The sequence below is a fragment of the Podarcis vaucheri genome (genome assembly GCF_965113315.1).
Source record: "Podarcis vaucheri genome assembly, chromosome: 11".
In the NCBI taxonomy this organism is placed as follows: domain Eukaryota; kingdom Metazoa; phylum Chordata; class Lepidosauria; order Squamata; family Lacertidae; genus Podarcis; species Podarcis vaucheri.
Genome location: NC_138749.1, coordinates 29,589,142 through 29,613,739, shown reverse-complemented (window position 1 = coordinate 29,613,739; position 24,598 = coordinate 29,589,142). Strand labels below are relative to the sequence as shown.

The following is a 24,598-nucleotide window of genomic DNA, read 5'->3' as shown; positions in this document are numbered from 1 at the left end:
AAAGAGAGAGAGAGAGAGATGTTTTTGTCTTTAGCAGCTAGCCGTGCCTACACAACATATCATTTGATTTCCAAAATACTTGCGGGGGGATAGGCCTCCACATCTGTGCATTCATCAATTTCCCCCTTTGTTCCCAGCCTCGCTCATCACATTTTCATTAGGGAACAGCTGTTAAATGCTCCCAGGGTTTTGTCTTGTTTCGCTTATAATTCTTGCACAAACACAGAATGGCTAATTTATAGCTGGAAAGAATGACAGTGTGAAGCTGTTTTTAATTTAGCTTGCTTCGGTTTTGATGCTAAACTGCAGCTATATAAAATTATTTCTTGGTTTTTTTAATGGCCATCTTCTCTATAAGTCATCCTTAGGCTTATTTCTTTGCCTATATCACAAATGAGGAATGTCAGGCTTGGTGGGCAAATGCAGTCCTCTGTATCGAATGGCGTGCAATGCACTCTGTGTTGCCATTAAAGTTGGCCTAGAAGCTACAGCACCAGAAGAATTGCCACGGCCCACTGATCAGGCAACAATGGCCATATACTACCCAGACACAGAGGCAGCCAATGAATTGGCACTGGCTTGACAGGTAGCAGGGGAGCAGGTGTGGTGACTTCCAGCTCCATGGTAAGAGCACATTCACATGTTGTAAAGGTGGGGGCTAACCACAAAAAAATATTGTGGCCACCACAAAAAAAATAATTGAGGGCAGCAGCGTAGCTAACCGCTTGGGTGCATGGGGCTTTGTGTGTGCCGTGCACGGGGGGGGGGGGAGGTGCCCGTGAGATGGGACAGAGCAGGGTGCACCAGAACCCCAGTGCCCGAGCCCCATTCCACTACGGCACCCTGCAGGACCACGTTGCTTTTTCAGGCAGCGCAGAGCCTGCAGGCACAGGAAAGATGTGTGGCTTGGGTGCGGTAAGTGCCGCTCCCTGCGATGTGGTGCCCAGTGTCCCGCACCCACCCCCCAGCTACGCCTCTGTTTGAGGGCGCTGGGCCCCCACAAAGTTGATGGGCATTCCCATCACTGCGACATGTGATTGTTTATGTGTGGCGGGGCTTACCTGGGCCTCTGCAATATTTTATTCAAGATGGCACCTCTGCCTCCTAGCCTGCAAGGAGAGGGTGTGGGAACAATCCTGTTCTTTGGGAGGCTGACCTGTTAGATTCAAGGGAAGATATATACAGTGGTACCTCTGGTTACGTACTTAATTCATTCCAGAGGTCCATTCTTAACCTGAAACTGTTCTTAACCTGAAGCACCACTTTAGCTAATGGGGCCTCCTGCTGCCGTGGCGCCACCAGAGCACAATTTCTGTTCTCATCCTGAAGCAAAGTTCTTAACCCGAGGTATTATTTCTGGGTTAGCGGAGTCTGTAACCTGAAGCGTATGTAACCTGAGGTACCACTGTAGAGTGTGGGAGTCATATAGCCAAGGTAAAGGCTTGTAATATTGCAGGGTGCCCCCTGACCTCGGCTGACCAGCACTCTGAGCTTTACAATGCATTGGAATGTATTGACCTAAACGGAGTTGTATTTCCTCTGGGCAGTGTAACCCTATATGGTTTGTGGGTGGGTTAAAGCCAGGACCGGATGTAGGTAACGTGAGACACTGGCAAACGGCCATGCTGGAGGAGAGAACAAAGGATATAATAAAAAGTGACCGGAGAGGAGAGAAGTCTGGAATGAGCTGCCCTCTGTCCATAGAAATATTGCTGGCTCTCTGTGTCTTTATTTTATGCTAAACTGCGCCATTTGTAACGGCTGGCTCCGACAATAGAGCAATAGCCAGCAGGTAGGGCACATAGGCCCTAAACCTGGATGCTCAGCAGGTGTTTGTAAGGGAGTGCCACATACCACAGACTTCTCCTTTATGGGGGAGGAAGAGGCTAGAGAGAGTCTGCATGGTCCTTGCATCTTTGAGGTTTCAGTTTAACTCTGTGTATGTGGTGACAGCTTGTTCTGCACCAGAGGTGAGGGCCACATTCCCTTCTAGGGAACTTTCCAGGCACCACATGCCAGGGGCAAAAATGGAGAGAGCAATGAATGTGAATGTCACCTTCGCACAGTAGGCAAGTGTCTGCACACCTCACATACCCCTTTTGTTTTTGAAGTGCCTTTCCTCCCTGTTTCCCAGTTCCCCTTATGCGCAGAAGAGATACAGCCCTGTGCCATGCCCTGCCATCTGAATTGTGGTCTACATATGTGGGCTTTATGTCCCGGTGATAGTGGTGTGCTGAGTTACACCGTATCCCATGCTCTGTCAGGATAATGTGGGTGCGAAGGTCATTAACAGAATGACCAGTCCTAATTCCTTCCCTCCCACTGAAGTTAATGGGGAGGAAATTTCTCCTGCCATGGCTTGGCTACAAATTCAGTACTGAAAACTGAATGTTTATTTGCAAAAACAACCTAAGGGCACTGGCATAGAACTATGCCCTTATTTAAAGTCTGATATCTCACCACTTTTTTCTCTCTTGCTTCCTCGCCCCAAGGAAGCATGCAGCGTAGCCGCCGGCATTGTGAATATTGACTGGTCCTCATAAAAGTACTGTGACTTTTGTTACATTCAGCTGACAAACACTCTCTGGAGCAATACTGTGGTGTGGATGAGTTCATTGATGCATCTTCCCACTAGAGGGTGCCTGGACTGCAATGTTAGCAGAATCACATTAAGCAAGTACCGGTATATATATTGTTGAACGCCACCCCAATCTCTGAGTGGTGCAGGATTCCAGGGGTTCTGGGTGTTTATCCAGGGTTTGTGTTTCCTTTTGGAATGAAGCACAACAGAGACTAGTGTCTTTGTGATATATGGTTTACAGTATTTAACACATACAGTGGTACCTCAGGTTACATACGCTTCAGGTTACATACGCTTCAGGTTACAGACGCTTCAGGTTACAGACTCCACTAACCCAGAAATAGTACCTCGGGTTAAGAGCTTCAGGATGAGAACAGAAATTGTGAGGTGGCGGCAGCAGGAGGCCCCGTTAGCTAAAGTGGTACCTCAGGTTAGAATAGTTTCAGGTTAAGAATGGACCTCCAGAATGAATTAAGTTCTTAACCCGAGGTACCACTGTATATACAACCTGAGCCTACGATGGAGGCGTTCACAGCATTCACACCTCAAAAGGGCCTTGTTTCTCCCATAGTTGCAGGCTTGGATTCAAGCAGAATCTGGCATGGCTCTCTCTCTCTCTGCTTGCTACTTTGCTTCTAGGTCACATCACTGCCTCCTCTCCAACTCTCAACTTTAAACTCTGGCTTTATTTGTTGAGGGAGAGGCTCCCACCCATTTGCCACCTTGCACTGAGCCCCTTAATCCCTCTTAATGGCTCATCACCATCACCTTAATGGTTATCACCTCACCAGGAGGCTGGGCTGGCTATTCAAAGAATTAGGAGCCTTGATCAAATTCTAACACTTGTTGGATCCAGGGGTTAGAGGAGCCTGGCACACAGTTAAACACCCCAAGCTCACAGCCCTATGCTCCTTAGGAGTCTGTCCTCATTCACTAGGTAACCTGTGCTCCTAAATTTCTCTCTCTTCTTTTTGGTCCCTCTGCTGCTTTGCGCACCTGCCATTCTGCTGCCAGATCCACAGCTTGGTAATGCATATGCCCTGTTTGATGGAACCTGATTGTCACAATGCCTCTAAGTAATACCTTCACACCTTCCCTCTCTTGCAGATCTCAAGTGATCTCTAAAGAACGTGAACAACAATAGCAAAAGCTGCTGTAACAATGTTGTTGTTGCTGTTTAGTCGTTTAGTCGTGTCTGACTCTTCGTGACCCCATGGACCGCCAGGCACTCCTGTCTTCCTTTAAAAAAAAAAAAAATCTTTATTTATACAACAACAAAAACACACACAAAGAAACACAAATACAAAATTACACACAAATTACAAAAATAACCATAGACACATAATTTTCTTGGCAAACAATAAAACATCTATTGGTCTTAACACTAAAGACCCAACTTCCCGTCTATTCCATATTTCAAATTCATATTACTTATTGCCAATACACATTTTCATAATTAAACTTATTCTCAATAAATCTAATTTCTTCTATCTACCTAGCAACTATTACTGAAGTTCCTCGAATGCTGCAACAGAATTTAAACTACTATATTTATTTTTCAGATATTCTTTAAAAACCTCCCATTTATTCTTTATCTTTTCTGATAAACCATCTAATTCGGCATATTCTGTCAGCTTTTGGATCCAATCTTGTATAGAGGGGATTTCATTACTCTTCCATTTTGCTGCGATCAAAACTCTTGCTGCCACCGTCGCATATAAAAAGATACCCTTCCTCTTTTGTAGAATATCCAAATCTGTTATTCCCAGGAGGTAGGCCTCTGGTTTTTTATTGAAAGAGATCTTTAGCATTTTTTGCAGTTCTACATGGATACTCTTCCAGAATACCTGTATTTCCCTACATATCCACCACATATGGTAGAATGTTCCTGAGTCTCCGCATCTCCAACAATTACTTGACACATTTTTATACATTTTTGAAAGTTTCCATGGTGTTAGATACCATCGATGTTGCATTTTTTGAAAGTTCTCTCTAATCGTGTAACAGTTTGTGAATTTCCAATTGATCTTCCATAAATTTTCCCATTGGGCCATGGTTATTGAATGGCCAAAATCCTGGAACCACCTCACCATTGCCACTGTTACCTCCTCCTCCTTGACTGTCCAGTCAAGGAGGAGTCGGTAAGTTTTGGAAAGAGTTTTTCTTTTAGAATTTACAAGATCAGATTCGAATCGAGAAATTTCTACTGAGAACCCCTTTTGTTTGTCAGATTTAAATTTTTCAAATAACTGATGGTATTGGAACCAGTCTGAAATGTGTTCTCTTATTTCCTCAAATTTTTTAAATTTTATTTGGTTATCTTCATTTTTTAGAAGTATTTTATATGTTGGCCAGCTTTCCTGAGTATTCTTCCATTTTACTGCTATGGCTTCTACTGGAGAAGTCCACCACGGGACTTTAGGCTCCATCGGGTCTTTATATTTTTCCCATACAGCAAAGAGTGACTTTCATATTATATGGTTGGTAAAATTTTTATAAATTTTCACTTTTCCATATATTAGGTAGGCGTGCCAACCCCAACGGTTGTCGAAACCTTCCAGGTCCAGGAGGTCCGGATCCTGCAACGTGCACCAATCTTTTAGCCAGGTGAAACAGGCTGCCTCGTAGTAAAGTTTTAGGTCGGGTAGGGAAAAGCCTCCTCTCTCTTTTATGTCTATTAAGATCAGGTGATTAATCCTAGGTTTCTTCCCTTCCCACAGGAATTTGGAAATTTCTCTTTGCCATATCTTGAGACAACCTGCTTCACCCAGTTCGGAATCATTTGAAATAAAAAGATTAATTTTGGAAGCACGTTCATCTTTATAATGGAAATCCTACCCAGAAATGTTAATTTTAGTTTACTCCAGGTTACCAAGTTTTTTCTAATCTCTAACCAAGTTTTGGTGTAATTATCCTGAAATAAGTTTATATTCTTGGGGGTGATCCAAATACCCAAGTATTTCACTTTTGAAGAGATTTTCAGGCCCAATATTTTTTCTAAGTCGTCCTTTTCTTCTGTAGTTACATTTTTAACAAGCATTTTTGTTTTTGTTATATTCAGCTTAAAGCCTGCCACTTCTCCAAATTCTTTAATCAGTTCCAGCACTCTTTTCAGACTTTCTTTAGGGTTTTCAGTCATAACAAGTAAATTGTCCGCGAAAGCTTTAATTTTATATGTTTTGTTTCCCAGAGTGATGCCTTTAACAAGCTGATCCCTTCTTATCTGATTGTTCAAGGCTTCCATCACCAAGATAAATATCAGTGGAGACAGTGGGCAGCCCTGTCTGGTTCCCTTGTTTATTTTGCACTCCTCAGTAATTCTTCCGTTGATGATCAATTTTGCATATTGTTCCGAATAGATGGCATTTATTCCTTTACAAATATTTTCTCCCAGTCCGATTTCTTCCATTAATTTTTTTCATAAACTTCCAGGACATGTTATCAAAAGCTTTTTCAGCGTCCACCAACATAATAGCTGCTGGTTTATCAATTTTAAGATCCAAATATTCGAATACATTAATCACACATCTAATATTGGATTGCATAAATCGTCCGGGAAGAAATCCGGTTTGATCTTTATGAATTATCTCTTTCAGCACCATTTTTAATCTATTTGCAAGAATGTCTGCGACCAGAGCATGCCAGGCACTCCTGTCTTCCACTGCCTCCCACAGTTTGGTCAAACTCATGCTGGTAGCTTTGAGAACACTGTCCAACCATCTCGTCCTCTGTCGTCCCCTTCTCCTTGTGCCCTCCATCTTTCCCAACATCAGGGTCTTTTCCAGGGAGTCTTCTCTTCTCATGAGGTTGCCAAAGTATTGGAGCCTCAGCTTCACGATCTGTCCTTCCAGTGAGCACTCAGGCCTGATTTCCTTCAGAATGGATAGGTTTGATCTTCTTGCAGTCCATGGGATTCTCAAGTCTCCTCCAGCACCATAATTCAAAAACATCAATTCTTCGGCCATCAGCCTTCTTTATGGTCCAGCTCTCACTTCCATACATCACTACTGGGAAAACCATAGCTATATGGACCTTTTTTTTGGGGGGGGGAGGACCTTTGTATTGCTGTAACAATACAGAGGGTTTAATTCCAGACAACTGAAGTCACCTGAGAAAATATGAAGATGAAGTAAATAGGCTGATTTGTACTGGCACGTACCCAATTGCTTTGCTTTTAATTCTATTTGTGAACCACAACCCCCACCCTCCACCCCAGGCACCCGGAAATAATCACACTTTGTTTGTAACCAGACTTTGATTTTTACTAGAGGCGCCCATGGTTGTTGCTTGTTGACATTTACATCTGGAGGCAGTTAGGCCCTTTTGTCACCAACTGGCACTTCTCAAATGACCTCATCTTTGTTTCAGAGCACAATGACTAACTACTTGTATTGCTTCATTGCCAAGTATTGTCTTTTACCAGCTTTCACTTGTTTTTCTGGTCTCTGAAGTCTTGTTTGCCTCATCTCTCACTCATCTCTCTTTTAAGCGCATTAAAGGTGATTGGATACAGGGCCACCTCCAGCAACATTTATTTTGGGTATGGGTATGGGTATGTTCAGTGCCATAGTTGGTAGTGAGAGATTCCCCCCCCCCCCAAGGTTAGATTGGCTGGTGACTTTGGGAGTAAGGCTGGTTGCCTTTCCATGTAATATGTGGCTTAGCTTGCTTGCTTGAGTCATGTTTGCCAACAAATAAGGGCAAATGGAGAAGAATGATTTCCACAACACCAGTATCTGTTTTGGAATGGGATGCTGGACAATGCCACCATTGGAAGCTGGGGGGCATATTAGCTGTTAGAAAACCCAGTTCTGTCCTCCTTATTTGGGCTAGGTTGAATAACTCCTTTATTTTTTGTGGGTTTTGTGCTTTTTATTTTTTATTGTTGTAAGCCGCTTTGATATATTTTTCATGACATCACCATATAATTTTTTAAATAAAAATAAATGTTCTGCCACCGAGCTGCTTCCCTTCCTGTTACTTTACTGCAACAGTAGGTAATATGCATTCTACAGTGGTACCTCGGGTTACAGACACTTCAGGTTACAGACTCCGCTAACCCAGAAATAGTACCTTGGGTTAAGAACTTTGCTTCAGGATGAGGACAGAAATCGCTCGGCAGAGGGAGGCTCCACTAGCTAAAGTGGTACCTCAGGTTAAGAACAGTTTCAGGTTAAGAACGGACCTCCAGGACTTCCGGAGGCGGCGCATTCAGCAATGGCGGTCCTCTTCAGTTGCTGAAGAGGGGCTCCGCGGAAAAGGGTCGTGCGCTGCGGCACAGCGACGACCCAGTCAGAAAAACCACGGGTAGAGTGAGCCCGTGGCCGTGGGGTTCGGCGGGCACCAGGAGCGACCTCGGAAACGCAGAAGAGACCCAGTAAGGGGTTTCGGAACGTGGAGGGGGTAGCGGTGCTGTGAATCCATCGCTCTTTCCGCGGAAGCGAAGCCGCGCGGCTGCTGCTGATCGGCGCTGACCTTTCTTCTTTCAACAATTGAATCGAAAACAACATACTCTGAGTAAGAAACTTGAGGCTTTATCTGAACTTAAATTTGGCGAAATTCGGCTGAAAGCGGGAGACGCTAAAAAGGAAGTCAGTCTTCTGGCTCTGTTTAGAGTATTAAGCAAAGACTTTCTAAAGCGGAAGCGTTGAAAGGAATTTAAAAGAAGCTGGAATATACTTTGCAAATTCGGATTTGATTGCTTAAAAGTTAAAGAAAAGTTATACCAGTTTTATAAGTGGATAAAGACTGTGATTCTTTCTTCCATCTATCTTTCTGTGGATTATAAAGTTAAGAAACCCTGCTCTCGATCTGTCTGGATACAAAGAAACATCGGACTGTGGTAACTATAGATAAAAAAATATAAAGTTACACTGGGCTACTTTGTAAGCTGTAAAAAAGGAACTGTTGCATGCACCTTTGTAAAGAACTTCTACTCTCTGCAGTTAAAACTGAACTTGGAAGGTCCCCCCTGTTTTGGATTTTGTTTGATTTTCCTTCTTTTCTGCTGGAATTTAATGGTGGAAATTTCCTATCCTTCTTCCTAATTTCTTGGGAGCTCCCCCTGCTGGATTGTGGAATTATTAGTCTCTGAGAACTGCTGTTTGATTTGGAATTTTTATGTCTGGATGTTTACTTTTTTTGGATTGTCTTTCCCATGGGATTTACAATTTGACCTTGACGCCTGGACAGCTGTGGAATGAGTGGTGCAGGAAAAACAAGGGCTGCTAAGAAAGCAAAACAAACTGAACTTTTGCAAACAACTTTGCCTGTGCAGCCACGCAGATCATCTGTTCCTATTGTGACAGGTCTGCAAGAAGGACAACCCCAGCAGCCAACTTTTGGGGATATGGCCACAGGAGGGCTAGACCCTGTATCTAAAGAAATATTGGATCAGTTGGCAGCGTTAAATAAAAAGGCTGATGAACAAGCAGCTAAATTTGAGGAGCAAGCGGCTAAATTTGATAAGGTGACAGCTACAATTAATAAACTGACAGACCAAGTCGCTCAAAATACACAGGCACTAGGGAATATTGAAAAAACTACAACAGAAAATCGAAAATTAGCTTTGGAAGCAAATACTAAAGCAGATCAAAATAAAGAAAGGATTGAGGAACTAAGAGGAGAAGTAAGACCACTGAGCAGACAGGTCACTGAACAACAAGCGTACCTGTCCATGGCGGAATTGAAAAACAGGGAGAGCAACCTTAGGCTGAGAAATATCCCAGAATCAGAAAAAGAAGATTTGACTGGTTTTTTGACAACAGAAATATCCAAGTTCTGGGATCTGACAGAAGAGAAGGACTTTAAAATTGTTACCGCTTTTAGATTGGGAAGAGTGGCCAAGAAGGACAAACCAAGAGACTGCTTGATCATTTTGAGATCTAAGCAGGAAAAAGACAATATACTCGGCCTACATTTTAAAAATTCATTGGTAATCCAGGGAAAGACAGCAGAAATCTTCAGAGACATACCAAAACAGCTATTGGATTTAAGAGTTACATACAAAGACCTGGCAAGCCTATTGAGGAATAACACAATACCCCACAGGTGGGAATTCCCTCAAGGACTATCTTTTTCCTGGAAAGGGAAGAAGGTAAGAATCAGAACAGCAGAAGAGCAAGAAAAGTTCTTAAACGATCACGGGGAGGACCTCCGGAAAGGGGTAGGAGCCTGGCCACCTCCTTCGTTTGGCTTTAACCCGGTTCCACCTCCAGTCAAAGACGATAAAGGAGAAGCCCCTACCGGCTAATAAATTGATCCAGGATGTCTCTACAGCTTCTCAGCTGGAATATTAATGGCGCAAATTCCCCTGAAAAAAGGAAAAAGATTTTTCACATATTGAGAAAAGAACAATTAGATGTCATTTGCCTTCAAGAAACTCATGTGTCTAGGCTCCACAGGAGAGTATTAATTAATAAGAGACTAGGCCAAGAATTTATTTCATCAGACAAAGTTAAAAAAAGAGGAGTAGTGATTTATGCAAAAGAGAGCCTAGCACCAAAGTTGGTGTTTAAAGACGAATTTGGAAGAATTTTGGCAATTGAAATACAAGCACAAGGAGAAAAATTTTTGATAGTAGGAATTTATGCACCAAATGATGGGAAATCGGAATTTTACAAGAAGCTGCATGAGATAATGCTGGACCATATTGACTATTCTAACATCATCTTGATGGGAGATATGAATGGGGTTGTCTCCACTTACATGGACAAGTCACAAAACCAAAATTTGACCAAAGATGGCAGACTCCCAAAGACTTTCTTTGAACTCACAGACAATATGGACTTGACTGATATTTGGAGAACAAAGAACCCTTTAGGTAAAGAGGGAACATTCTTTTCTGAAGCCCACCTATCTTGGACAAGAATCGACCAAATCTGGATATCTAGAGGACTGGCACCTAAGACTAAAAAAATAGAGATCTGCCCTAAAACCTGCTCCGACCATAATGCTTTGAAAATGGACTTGAGACTTACACCAGCTGGATCCTTCAGATGGAGAATGAATGACTATTTATTTAGAGATCAGGAGATTGTGAAGCAGGCCCAAAAAACGCTGAAAGATTATTTTGAAATAAATTTGAATACTTCGGTGGAAAAGAGAATAATCTGGGACGCGAGTAAAGCTGTTATGAGAGGGTTTCTGATACAACAGAATTCTATCAAGAAAAAACTTCGGAATGGTAAAAAAGACAAGATCTTGGAGAAGATAAGAGACGGAGAGAAAAAATTGAGACTAAACCCAAAATCAAAAGAGGTTTTAAGAGAAATAAAATTCCATCAAGCACAATACGCGAAACTAATAAATCAAGAAGTTGAATGGAAAATTAAACAGATGAAGCAAAGATCATTTGAATCGGCAAATAAATGTGGGAAGCTGCTGGCATGGCAGCTGAAAAAGAGACAAAAATTGAACTTTGTTACCAATCTCGAGGTCGAAGGAGAATGTATCCAGAAACCAGAAGAAATTAGAAAGTGTTTCCAGAGATATTTTAAAAAATTGTTTACCCAAGGGCACCAAGCAGAGACTGAGATAAACCAATTCTTAAAAAGTCATGGCCTGCAAAAACTAACACAAGATAAACAAACAGCCCTGAACTATAAAATAACACAACAGGAAATTGAAAGTGCCATTCAGAATATGCAATTAGGCAAATCCCCAGGTCCAGATGGGCTTACCTCCAAGTATTATAAGACACTGAAGGAATATTTGGTTCAGCCACTAATGGAGGTATGTAATCAAATTATGGAAGGGAAGGGGGCACCAGAATCGTGGAAAGAGGCATTCATCACTTTGATACCAAAATTGGAATCTGAAAAGACCCAACTTAAGAACTACCGTCCCATCTCACTCCTAAATGTGGATTACAAAATTTTTGCTGATATTCTGGCAAATAGACTGAAAAAAGTCTTAAACGAAGTAATACATAAAGACCAAGCAGGCTTTCTCCTGGGCAGGCACTTGTCTGACAACACCAGGAATATTGTCGACGTTTTGGAGTTATTACAGACAAATATGAACACAAAAGCAGCTTTGATTTTTATAGACGCAGAGAAGGCCTTTGATAATGTATCTTGGAAATTTATGAAGAAAAATTTGGAAGGAATGGGAGTGGGAAGGGCGTTCCAAAATGGTATTGAAGCAATTTATTCAGAACAAAAAGCTAAATTGATAGTAAACAATGTGGTGACAGAGGAGTTTAAAATTGAAAAAGGGACACGACAGGGATGCCCCCTATCACCCTTGTTATTTATTTCTGTCCTGGAGGTGCTGCTGAACTTGATTAGGAAGGACCAACAGGTGGAAGGAATACAGGTCGGAGAAAAACAATATAAATTGAAGGCCTTTGCAGATGATTTGGTTTTGACAGTACAGGAGCCAGAAACCAGTACAAAAAGAGCCTTAGAGTTAATTTCTGAATTTGGTCGGGTGGCGGGATTTAAGCTGAACAAACAAAAAACCAAGGTTTTGGCAAAAAATATGACTTCTTCAGAAGTAGATGGGTTTCAGAAGGAAACAGAATTAAACGTGGTAACAAAAGTGAAATACCTGGGGGTTAACTTGACTGGAAGAAATTTAAATTTGTTTAAAGACAATTATGAAAAATGTTGGTCTGAAATTAAAAGGGACTTAGAAATTTGGTCAAGATTGAAACTTTCTTTGTCGGGAAGGATTGCAGCAGTCAAAATGAATGTATTGCCAAGAATGTTATTCTTGTTTCAAACCCTCCAGATCGTGGACAGAGTGGAATGCTTTGGAAAGTGGCAGAAGGATATTGCGAAGTTTGTCTGGCAGGGCAAAAAGCCCCGAATAAAATTTAAGATATTAACAGATGCAAAGGAAAGAGGGGGATTTGCCCTGCCGGACTTAAGATTGTATTATGAAGCTGCATCCTTCTGCTGGATGAAGGATTGGTTTCTGTTAGAAAACACAGATGTCCTAGATCTGGAAGGGCACAGCAACGCTTTTGGGTGGCATGCTTATTTGTGGTACGACAAGGCAAAGTCTCATAAATTGTTTAAAAACCATATTGTCAGGAAAGCTCTATTCATTGTCTGGACTAAATACAAGGACTTACTTGAAAATAAGACCCCGAGGTGGCTATCACCGACGGAGGCCAAGGCCATTAAACTACGTAACATGGAGAGTGGCTGGGCAAAATATTGTGAGTTAATAGAAAGAGTTGGTGATACTTGGAGGTTGCAGAGTTTCGAAAAATTGAAGGGAAAGGTGCGAGACTGGTTTCATTATGCCCAAATTCTAGAGGTTTTTAAAAAAGATAAGAAAATTGGTTTCCAGGTGGAAAAATCAAAACTAGAGACAGAATTACTTGAACCTAAGACTAAAGTGCTTTCAAGAATGTATAACTTGTTGCTTAAATGGAATACTCAAGATGAGACAGTTAAATCAGCTATGATAAAATGGGCACAAGACATTGGGTACAACATTATGTCTGAAGACTGGGAAAGGTTATGGACCACCGGTATGAAATTTACGGCATGTAGTGCCCTAAAAGAAAACATTATGAAAATGGTATACAGGTGGTACATAACCCCAGTTAAACTTGCAAAGATATATCATCTGTCTGACAATAAATGTTGGAAATGTAAGGAGGCTGAAGGTACCTTTTTTCACCTCTGGTGGACATGCCCGAGGGTGAAGGCTTTCTGGGAAATGATTTATAATGAGTTGAAAAAGGTGTTTAAGTACACCTTTCACAAGAAACCAGAGGCCTTCCTCCTGGGCATTGTGGGCCAGAGAGTGTTAAAGAAAGATAGAGTTTTCTTTTTATATGCAACTACAGCAGCAAGAATCCTTATAGCCAAACATTGGAAAGCACAGGAGCTACCCACGCTGGAAGAGTGGCATTCACAGCTGATGGACTACATGGAACTAGCTGAAATGACCGGCAGAATCCGAGATCTGGGAGAAGAAGCGGTGGAAGAGGACTGGAAAAAATTTAAGGACTATCTACAAAAACATTATAAGTTATATGAATGTTGAGAATTTGTCAAGTTTTCGGGAAAAACATGCTTCAGTATTGAGATTTGTAAATGGTGGAAATTAAGTTAGGACTCTGAAAAATATAAATTACAGACTATATAATTAAATGAAAGCACAAAAACACATAAAATAAGGTATCAATTTGCTATTTATTTTAATTGTAAAGAAAGCAGGGGATGGAAGATGTGGGGAAGTCCAGTTGATTATGAAAATAGATCTGGAAAAGTGATTTTTTTTCTTCTTTTATAATTTCTTCTTTTTTCTGTAAAACTGCTTTTGTTGTGTTAATGACGATGTATTTTGACCTTGGAAAAAAAGCAAATAAAAAACTATTTAAAAAAAAAAAAAGAACGGACCTCCAGAACAAATTAAGTTCTTAACCCGAGGTACCACTATATTTTAAAGGGCTGCCTTTCTGTTGCTTCCTGTTTGTTTACATCCTCCGTACTAGTGGGTACGTCTCTCTTGGGACTCAGCTATTCAGCTGCAAATAAAATGTTTTAAGTGTAAAGTTCATTATACAAATGTGACACTAGATGGCAATGGCGAGCTATGGCAAATTCAATATATATTTTTCAAAACGTTTTTTAAAAAAGCATTTTCGTTTTTTTAATATGTGTCTAGATTCCACCTTGGATCTCCGTTGCACAAGCACCAAGAAGGTGTGTCCTGGATTGTGGGGCTTGTTCTGTAAAGGGGGCTGCTCTGTGGGTGTTCCTGCAACTCTGCACACTTCACTTGATTTGATGGACTTTTGTAAAACTCTTCCCAAACTACACACACACACACACACACACACACACACAGGTGGAGATTTGTATTGGTCTGTCAGCATTACAGGAATGGTCAGATTTTTAAAACGCCACCACTGAATGCAAACAACTTTGATTTATTGACTTTTCCAACATACAGAATTTCAGTTGCAGGTTTTGTGAACAACAATCCCAGGCAGTTGTGTTGTGCTCTCCCCACACTTCCGTGATCTCTGAGTTTTATTATTATTAATGACTTATTACACATACCATTTCTATTGATTGCTCTGTGTTGACCCAGGTACTTTTTTTTTCATGCATGGTTACAGAATCAGGATACAAATGCTATTGTTTAACAAAAGCAGATTAATAGGTTACGCATGGCCTCCCATAGAAACTTTTTGCATGCCCACACGTAAGTACTACTTTGGGCACTGGGCAAGTTGGAAACTTAAGTTATAAACAGAGAAAAACAACAACCCTAAGTCAGTTCCAAATGTGAAAAGCAAACCTCCCAAACGTTTGTATTGGAAAAGATCTCAAGTAGGTAAACAAAATCCATTACCTGAAACAACTGCTATAGGAATAACCCTGTTAGTCTGTTGCAGCAGACAGTCTCATAGTGGCGCCTTAGAAGGGGTTGCTGTCTGAGTGGATTAGATTGCATTCTGCTTGAAGGATCAGGGAGTGTTCTTCACCCCAGGCTTGTTCCTGGAGGCCTTTGTGGTGGCTAAGAGTGCCTTTGTTCACTTTTGGTTTCTGTGTGCCTCTAAGCTAGTCTGCTGCCTGTACATGTGATGGAGGATGATGTCTCATCACCTATGTTGAAGTGCAAGTCAGTCCAGTCAGCATGGAATGGGAGGGTAGGGGAACACAACCTTATTCTTCATCTCAAGCAGCAAAATTGTTTGGGACGGCCCTGCCAGATGCAGGGGATGAACAGAGAGGGGTGCTTGTAAACTTCACAGGAGCATCTGGCAAAATGGTGTGTGAATCAGGATTCTGGACTAGAAGGATGCTTGTCCTGATGCAATGTTAATGCTGCAGTCAGTTGGACATAACTAACTTCATTATGCCTCTGAAACAGACTCAGTAAAAACCAAATCATCTTAACACATGCAGCAGGCAGAATAAATCCTTTATTTTGCAGGAGCGTAAAGTTTTAATATATGTAAGGTGGTGGTGTTTGTGGCTTTACACATATAGGTTGTGCTCAGATGTTATGTTAAACCATTTTTTAGTGTGATGACAATGAACTGCACCCCAGCATGGCGGCAAGGAGGAGTTTGGAAGCATTCAATTTCAATTTCCATTAACCAAAGTTTAGCATGTTGTCCCAACCCTAAACTGTGATTAATGTTAGCTATCATTTGTTTAAGCATGCCAGCTCCATAACCCACGTCTGAAGCTGACTTGTTTCAAACAAATCATATTTGACCCACAGGTTGTTGAGTTTGGACAGCACAAGAAGCTATGGTTAATCTAACCCAGGAGTAAAAGTTTCCATACTTCTCATAGCTGAGAGAGACAGAGAGAAGAACATTCATGCCAGGGCCTTGTCCTGATCATGTTTAGCTGCATTACATCCAAAAGTGGGCAATAATTAACCACCAGGAGTTTGGGGATAAATCCTATGAAATCTGCTATTCCTATGTGGTATTGCTATTTCATGTTACCAGAACAACATAGGATGCAGTTGTGGAAAAGCAGCCACCATGCCATAGTTGGAGCACCCTCAATCGCAACACGTATTCTCACAAACTCCTTATATGGGGATCTTTGTGAAGCATGACCCAGAATGGACTGTTTTTCCTGCTGGGTTTTAAATTCATGAAGATAGTAATCTGGAACTGGCCTGTACTATTGTTGGATAAAATGTTGCTGTGTGCCGTTGTATCTCTAGGAAACAGTGACCATGTGAAAGGGCACTGGTTCCTCTTACTATAGCTCAAGCATAAATGGGAGATGCTTTGAGAACCGGTCATTCCATTGGAGGGGAGGACTGTTAGGGAGGGTGGAAGTAGGAGGGGCAGAGATAACTGACCATGACCGGAAGCATATAATAGAAAGTTATCTTCAGTCACCTGAGATGAAAAGCTGTTACATCGGGTTGCTCAAGCCAACTCTAAATTAAATAGGCACTGAAAGAAAAGCTAGTGTCAAACCATTTCCATCAGTCTTCTGATTTTTCTTGGAGTGCTACATTGCCATAGGAATCCCTTCTAATATGAATGGAAGTAGACACCAGGAGACAGACTTGCCTCAGAGGAAGGTAACGAGAAAATGGCACAGAGCTGCTAGAGATTTGCTTAGGAGCAAGGAAAACTAAAGTGACAGATGATTGGGAATGTTGGCAAAGAGATCTAACATAGAACACCTTTAAATCCAGAGTTCTAATGGTAAATATATCAATACTAATGTGTTTTTTTTTCTAAATAGCTGAGCAGAAGAGACAAATGAATAGTGTTATCAATGGCCTGCAGGTGCTGTATTCAGGGTTTGTTTTATCTATTGCTCAAATATAAGTTGGCATTATGCGTTTTACGTACTTTGAAAGCTAACATGGGTAGCTATTATCCGCCTCCTTGCGCTATTAAAATCTGACAGTTGTCAACAAGAATATGCCTAGCAATAACATTGCCCAAGTGTTGGTGGATTTCCCCACCTCTCAATAAATGGCATTAAGTGTTGCATGTGAATCTGATATATTTATGTTACTTGCTATGATTGTGACATAGATTATGGTTCCTTTGTGCTCTATCCACACCCTTCAAAAGCTGCTCCTGTGGCTTGGGGGACCCTGTGGAACAGTAGGGGACATGGCCTAGAACAGTGTTTTTCAACCTTTTTTGGGCAAAGGCACACTTGTTTCATGAAAAAAATCACGAGGCACGCCACCACTGTGTGCGGAGAGGGAGATGTCAGAGCCCCGCTGCTCTCTATGGGGAATCGGATGACAGCGGACCACCTGTCCGCTCTCATCCGATCCCATCCGATCTGATCCCCACCCAGGACGGATGGAAAATAGGGTGGACACAGTCCGGCGCCCGCCTAGTGGGAGAAAATTTGACATTTTTTTTTAAAAAAAATGTTTTGAATTTTTCAATTTTTCCCACGGCACACCAGGCAACATCTCGCGGCACACTAGTGTGCCGCGGAACAGTGGTTGAAAAACACTGGCCTAGAAGACTGCCATAGATAGGGTAAATTGGATGCCCTATGTTGTATAAGTGAATTCGCTTTTCTGCTAACGTAAACCCACTATGGCATATAACCCATTGTGGTCCTTCTAATTATTATTTTGCTGCTGCCATTTAATCTATTGTGTGTGGTGCACTTACAGCTTCTGGCTGCAAAACTAACATTCAACATAACCTCTTAGAAACAACAAAGACACTGTTTTAAAGCTTCTCTTGCTGAGAGCTTTGTTTACTGCACAGTATTGGGATTTTGCCCATTCAGACCCTTTAACTGATTGCTGTCTTTCTGTTTCTGTACAGACATGCTTTTAATCTCACCATTGTAAGGGAAATCCTCCCTGAAACTATTGTTAAATGCTTCTCACTCCCCCGAGTGATGGGAAAATCCAGGGGCAGTATTACCAGATTTTGTTTCCTAGGGAGCGAGAGAGCAAGGAAACTTCCAGCATCTTAGCAAGATATGCTTTGTTGACAAATGTGCAAGCACAGCGTAAGTGGATGCATACAGACTCTCCCTAGAAGGTAGCAGATCTACTATTCTGCATCAGATCCCCAGATAGGGACCCCCTGCAGTCCTAGGTGCTTTGCCTTCAGCCAAATCACAGCAGTCTCAACTCACATTTTGGGTAACTTAAACAGCAGGCAGCCATTGCGGACAGGAGCCATATAGACTCATAGACTCACAGAGCTGGAAAGGACCCTGAGGGTCATCTAGTCCAACCCCCTGAAATGTCTTAGTCTGTGTTCATAAGATTGCTACAGTTATTCCCCAAGACTTGGAAGATGATAGCAGAGCACTGCTATACCACAACAGGAGTTTTGAGACATTTCACTTTGTTTGTTTATTCAGTTTATATTCCCCTCTTCTTCTCAAAGGAATACAGCATGGCAAACACATCAACGATAAAAAAGCATTTTAAATACAGTTATAAAAACATCATGTCAACCAGTGATTCTGGGTGTCACAAACAGTATATTTTAGCCATCAAACGCCTGGGTAAACAGAAACATTTTAAAAATTGTCCTGAAAGTTAGCAATATTGGAGACAGACACACCTCACCAGGGACAGCATTCCACAAATAGAGAACCACCACCGAAAAGACCCTGTCATCAGGCAGCCCCCAGCAGTAGCACTACTGGCAAGGTCTCCCCTGCCAATCATAGGGTGTAATATGGTTGATACTTGTTTGTGTCATCTTCAATTTGTTATCCAATATAGCGCATTCAACATAAATTCTTGTGGCACCTGAAAGCCTAACACAGCATAAGCTTTTGTGGCTCGTGGTCTTCATCAGATGCATAAAACATAATCCTGAATTAGCAAGCATACAGACACAATTCAAGATTCCAGTTTATACATCTGATAAAGCGGACTGTGGTCTATGAAAACTTATACCTTGGCTTTTAAGCTTCTACAAGGTTCTTTGTTGCTTCTGCTACAACAGCCGAATATGACTACTTTTCTGGAAATTATGACACCTACCCCTTTCTCGGAATAGCTGTTGACATACCATCATTATTAGATTTGTATTGTATGTCTGGAATCTTCTTAAATCATTTATTAGGAACACAATGTACTTTTGTAGCACTTTTATCTAAGTGCTTTTAAAATGTGTGTAAAAGTAAGAACTAAGATGTGCCTCTTATGCAGAGCTAAGTGAAAGGAACCATGAAAAAGGGCACCAGAAAGTGTTGTTGCCAGATTTGCATCCTTTTATGCCATCGCACTCACAGGAATCACTGGGTGTGCATGCACCCAGATGAACATCACACCCACTATGTGGTCTCCTGTAGATTATTTGTCCCAGCATTGCCTCTCTACATTTAGTGGTATGGAGCAAATACAGCACATTTGTTTACCTGAGATCTCGAATCCTGCTATGTAGAAGGATCAACTTTTCTTTCTACTGACCCAAACATGGATAGCTATGCAAAAGGTGGGGATGAGGCAGCTTTTCCCCACCCCACCATCAGCCTTCTTCAGATAGGCATTCCATCAGGAGGAATAATAATAATAATTTATTTAATTTGTATGCTGCCCTATACCCATAGACCTTAATTCTGGAATTAAGATTGCCGGAAGAAATATCAACAACCTCAGATATGCAGATGACACAACCTTGATGGCAGAAAGTGAGGAGGAATTAAAGAACCTTTTAATGAGGGTGAAAGAGGAGAGCACAAAATATGGTCTGAAGCTCAACATCAAAAAAATGAAGATCATGGCCACTGGTCCCATCATCTCCTGGCAAATAGAAGGGGAAGAAATGGAGGCAGTGAGAGATTTTACTTTCTTGGGTTCCATGATCACTGCAGATGGTGACAGCAGCCACGAAATTAAAAGACGCCTGCTTCTTGGGAGAAAAGCAATGACAAACCTAGACAGCGGGAAGCAGAGATATCACCTTGCCAACAAAGGTCTGTATAGTAAAAGCTATGGTTTTCCCAGTAGTGGTGTATGAAAGTGAGAGCTGGACCATAAAGAAGGCTGATCGCCGAAGAATTGATGCTTTTGAATTATGGTGCTGGAGGAGACTCTTGAGAGTCCCATGGACTACAAGAAGATCAAACCTATCCATTCTTAAGGAAATCAGCCGTGAGTGCTCACTGGAAGGACAGATCGTGAAGCTGAGGCTCCAATACTTTGGCCACCTCATGGTAAGAGAAGACTCCCTGGAAAAGACCCTGATGTTGGGAAAGATGGAGGGCACAAGGAGAAGGGGACGACAGAGGACGAGATGGTTGGACAGTGTTCTTGAAGCTACTAACATGAGTCTGATCAAACTGCGGGAGGCAGTGGAAGACAGGAGTGCCTGGTGTCCATGGGGTCACGAAGAGTCGGACACAACTAAACGACTAAACAACAACAACACCCGTAGATCAGAAGAACTATACTCAATCACTGTGTTCATGATCATTACTGTGTTCATGATTCACTGTCTTCATGATCAGGAACCCTGCACAGAGAGAGCCTCCCCTTTGCATGTACAGCTATAGGTGTGGGGGCACTCTTCGCATTATAATACTGTAAATGCACCCTGCCCAGACAGAACCACTATGCCACTCTACCCCATGGGCATTCATATTACCTAAATGAATGTCTAAGGGGTCAATAGTATCCAGAGAAATTCCATTCCCTGGATTGCACCTTAGTGTTTTCGCCTACCATAAGGAAATGGTTCCCATTCATTTCTATGGAGAAAGTGAAGCAGCAGCGCTCCTCACACAGCCTTGTTTACCAGCTCGTCATTTCCTTTTGCCGACCCATTGAGCTGGGGCAAATTGTGGCCCTCCGGATGAAGGTGGGACTCCAATTCCCATCAGCCCCAGCCAGCACGGCCAATGGTCAGGGATGATGGGAGCTGGAGTCCAAAGAACAACAACAGGTTGCCGGAGCCAAACAGCCCGGCGCTCTGCCTGTGGCCAGACTTCAGACGTAGGCGCGCAGGGCTGCGTGCGGGTAGAGAGAGAGAGAGAGAGAGAGAGAGAGAGAGGGAGAGGGAGAGAGATGAGGGCGAGGAGAGATGAGGCTGCCACTAGAGACCGGAGCAGCCGGGATTGCGGCAGCCGCGAAAGGTGAGCGAGGCGGCAGCGACGGCGCAGCGGTAGGCAGGCTCTGCTCCGGGCAGCAGCGCGCAAAGTTCCCCCAGGAGGGCAGCCTTCCGGGTCCCTCTCCCGCCTCCCGGAGCGGGGTATGAAAGGATGCCCTGATGGAGCGCAGCGGCGGCCTCCAGCTGCCCCTCTGCGGCCGGCGGCTCCCGCCTCGCCAAGCAGGCAGCAGCGTCGCGGGGAGCCGATGGGGCGCCGTAGTAGAGAGACCGCGAAGCAAACACCGCTTGGCGCCCTGAGGCGAGTGAGAGGCGAGGCGATGTTCAGCAGCACCAGGCCGGCGGCGGCGGCTCCCTAGGCTGGGCTGAGCGGCGCTGGGAGCTCTGAGGGGGCCTCTTTCGACAGCTCCTCCCGGGGAGCTTCGCGGGCCCCGCCGGCTTGCTTGGCGCCAGGGGCGGCGAGGCGGCAGCGGAGGGATGGGCTGCGCTCCCAGCATCCACGTCTCGCAGAGCGGCGTGATTTACTGCCGGGACTCGGACGAGTCCAACTCCCCGCACCAGACCACCACCATCTCGCAGGGCACCGCCGCCACCTTGCACGGCCTCTTCGTTAAGACCGACGCGGCCGACTCCATCCCGTCGGTCCTCGCCTACCAGAGCCGGCAGCCGCCGCCGCCGCCGCCGCCGCCGCCAAACTGCCCGGCCCACCGGCGCAGGAAGCCCGCCGGCCGAGAAGGCAGGAGCGGGGTGCACCACTGCTGTGGCGTCGAGGCGGAGACTCAGACCAGCCAGACCGACGTCAAGGTAAAGGAGGCGAGGGGCGGGTTGGTGCCAACACCGCGCAGGACAGCCTTGGGGGGCGAGAAGGTGGGAGACTCAGCGGGGGGGGGGGGGGGCATAAGGTGAAGAAAAGGGTGTGTGTGTGTCCCGTTGCCTCACCAGGTGTCAAGGCGACCGCTTGAAGGAACTACCCTAAGCAGGCTTGGACGAATATAGTCATATTTAAAATCCACCCCAGTGGGGCCTATGCACTGGAAGGCAGAAACTTTTGACTGGCAAATCTTTCCCCCGTGGGACACCCTCAGTGGCTATTAATTTGAGGTGGCCACCCAAGGAGGGCCTAGGGCTATGGGAGGTGTCCCACTGGGGTGTGAGTGTGTGCTTTTGAAACTTTAGCCTGTGCCAAGTTTACCACCTTACTCCCTTTCTGACCGACTTCCTGACTCCTAAAGGGCAACTTGGGGTGGGTGACTGCCCCCCAAAAAGGGACTTTTAGATGGGTGTCTCTTTACTTGTTTCCCAGGAGATGAGCAGCAAGAGCCACAAAGAGAGGAGGGGTAAGGAAATGGCAGCAGCAAGTGCGCTCTATGTTTTTGTCTCCTACATGGTGCTGTTTTCACTGGCAGTGGCAAAAAGCCTCTCCTGCTCTGAACGGAAGAGAAGGGAGCATGGTGCTGAAAAGCTGCGGCTTGTGCTGGGCAGAGATGCTGCTGCGGATGCACATGGGATGCAGCTGAAAGGAGCTGTTGCCATGGCACCCCAGTGACTCACTCCTGCTACAGGTCCCTCCCATTCTGGCCAAGTTCTGGTACATGCACATAGGTGACCACACTCACGTACAGTATTGGCAAGCAGCTACGATGCTGAAGCTCAGGGTCAAAGTTACAGCACATCCCTAAGGCTTCTGTGCATTTAGCTTTTGTCAGGCCATTTGCCTTACTCATGAAAAGTGTGCCTGCATTTATTCAAATATAGTATTCTAAGATGTGGCAGCAGAAAGATGGGTTAATGCAAAGATGTATCCCAAAAGGACAAAAAGCATGAATTAATTTAAATGTGACAGTTTCCAGAATGGTAGCCATGTTAATTTGTCTGATGCAGTAAAAACAAGCCATGGGACCTTAAATGATCAACAGATTTATTATGCCATATTCATGAACTACAACTGATGGAGTGGACTATAGGTTATAAATGCTTATGCTGTAATAAATGTTAGCCTTTAGGGTAAGATGCTGCAAGACTTTGTAATAGGAGTGGGAGATGAAGGGTGGGGGATACTGTGTGTCTATCTACCCCACCCCACAGCTTTTTAATATTCTGGATAAACAATATGTAAAACTTAGACTGTTTCTGGGAACCTGATTGATTTTTGTTTACAGTAATGGGCGACTAGGCTGTTAGCAGCCAGAAGTATTCTGAGTTCCTGGGACTGGGAGCCCATAGAATTTAGCAAGATCAAACATATACACAGCCAGGGTGGTGTAATGATTGGGGCATTCAACTTATAAAAGGGAGACCAGAGTCATATCCGTGTTTGCAGTGAAGTCCAGTAGGCAAACCTGAAGCTAGTTATCATCTCTCACCCCAATGTACTACATAGAATTCAGCAGATAAAATGGGATAAATGCATGTTACCCTGAACTCTTTGCAGGAAAGATGGGATACAATGGTGAGGAATAAATAAGGCAGGAACCAGTCACAATAGGTAAGGCATATTGAGTTTCTAGCTACAGTAACTCAGATTCATGAAATCAAGGCTAACATCAACATTTAAAAACAGATGTCAGAATTAGAAGAGAAAAAAAGGATAGGAAAGAGGTAGAGACTAATGGCCAAAATGAAAGATCAGCACCAACTAGACAGTGTTCTGGTTCACATGCAATGTTACATTAAACCATGAATATGCATGAGTGAGCAAACATGGGTTCCTGGACAAAAGATTATAGCTGCAGTCAAAACCTGGGGCTTAGTCAGACATAATACTAAGCCAAACCATGGCTTAGCTTTCAATAGGGCAGCAGCAGCAGCACGACCAGAGGAGGTGTGCAGTCTCCAGGCACCTGCATGCTCATCCACGCTAAGGGCACAAACCGGGCCAGTGTGTAGAAGATAGTACTGAGGTCTGGAGGAAGGACTAGAGAAACAGAATGAGGAAAGGACCAAGAACAGGGTTGTAGGATAGATAAAGCTACAGTCATTAGCTTAGGGTGGGGAATTACATACTGTTCAAACAGTGACGCTGTTCAGCTTTCTCAGTGGAACCACAATATAGTCTGAAATACCATTCCTGGTACCTGTGAATTAAGACCTCAGAATTAACAGCAGTATAACAGATGGTAAACCTATTGCACTGCAGGTGTTCCCATCATTCTGGGCTATTTCCAATGCTGGCTGGAAGACCATTGCCAATAACATCTGGAAGACCACGGGTCCCCACCCTGGCTGCATACAGTCAATGTAAGATTATGCTTGGCAAAGAGCGAGTTAAAGATCTGGCTATGACAGCTAGAAAAGGGATGGAGGACCTCTACTAGCCCAGATGTTATTGGACTCCAGCTCACATCAGCCCCAGCAAGCATGGCCAATAGTCAGGGATGATGGGATATTCCAACAACATCTTGAAGTGCTGCATATTCCCCAACCTTGTTCTGGACTCATGAAAATAACACATTCAGAATGCCTTCAGATTAAATGGGAATATTCTGTTATCTGATATTGTGTCCTAACAT

General features: G+C 43.5%; 1 protein-coding gene and 1 long non-coding RNA gene across 4 annotated transcripts in view; one reads left to right on the top strand and one right to left on the bottom strand.

Moving 5' to 3' along the window:
• The window catches only part of LOC309514763, a 234,187-nt gene that overhangs the window by 13,930 nt on the left and 195,659 nt on the right, over nucleotides 1-24,598 (bottom strand). The gene's annotated exons all lie outside the window — the stretch shown is intronic.
• PDE8B (phosphodiesterase 8B) overlaps nucleotides 20,826-24,598 on the top strand; it is a 43,958-nt gene continuing 40,185 nt past the window's right edge. For 2 of the 3 annotated variants that reach the window (XM_082191895.1, XM_082191894.1), the window contains exon 1: nucleotides 21,402-21,893. In XM_082191895.1, the coding sequence (XP_082048021.1) occupies nucleotides 21,567-21,893 (327 nt within the window). In that variant the 5' untranslated portion in view covers nucleotides 21,402-21,566. Of the gene's footprint in view, nucleotides 21,118-21,401; nucleotides 21,894-24,598 lie in introns of those variants that run through there. The other variant, XM_082191896.1, reaches the window with a different exon arrangement.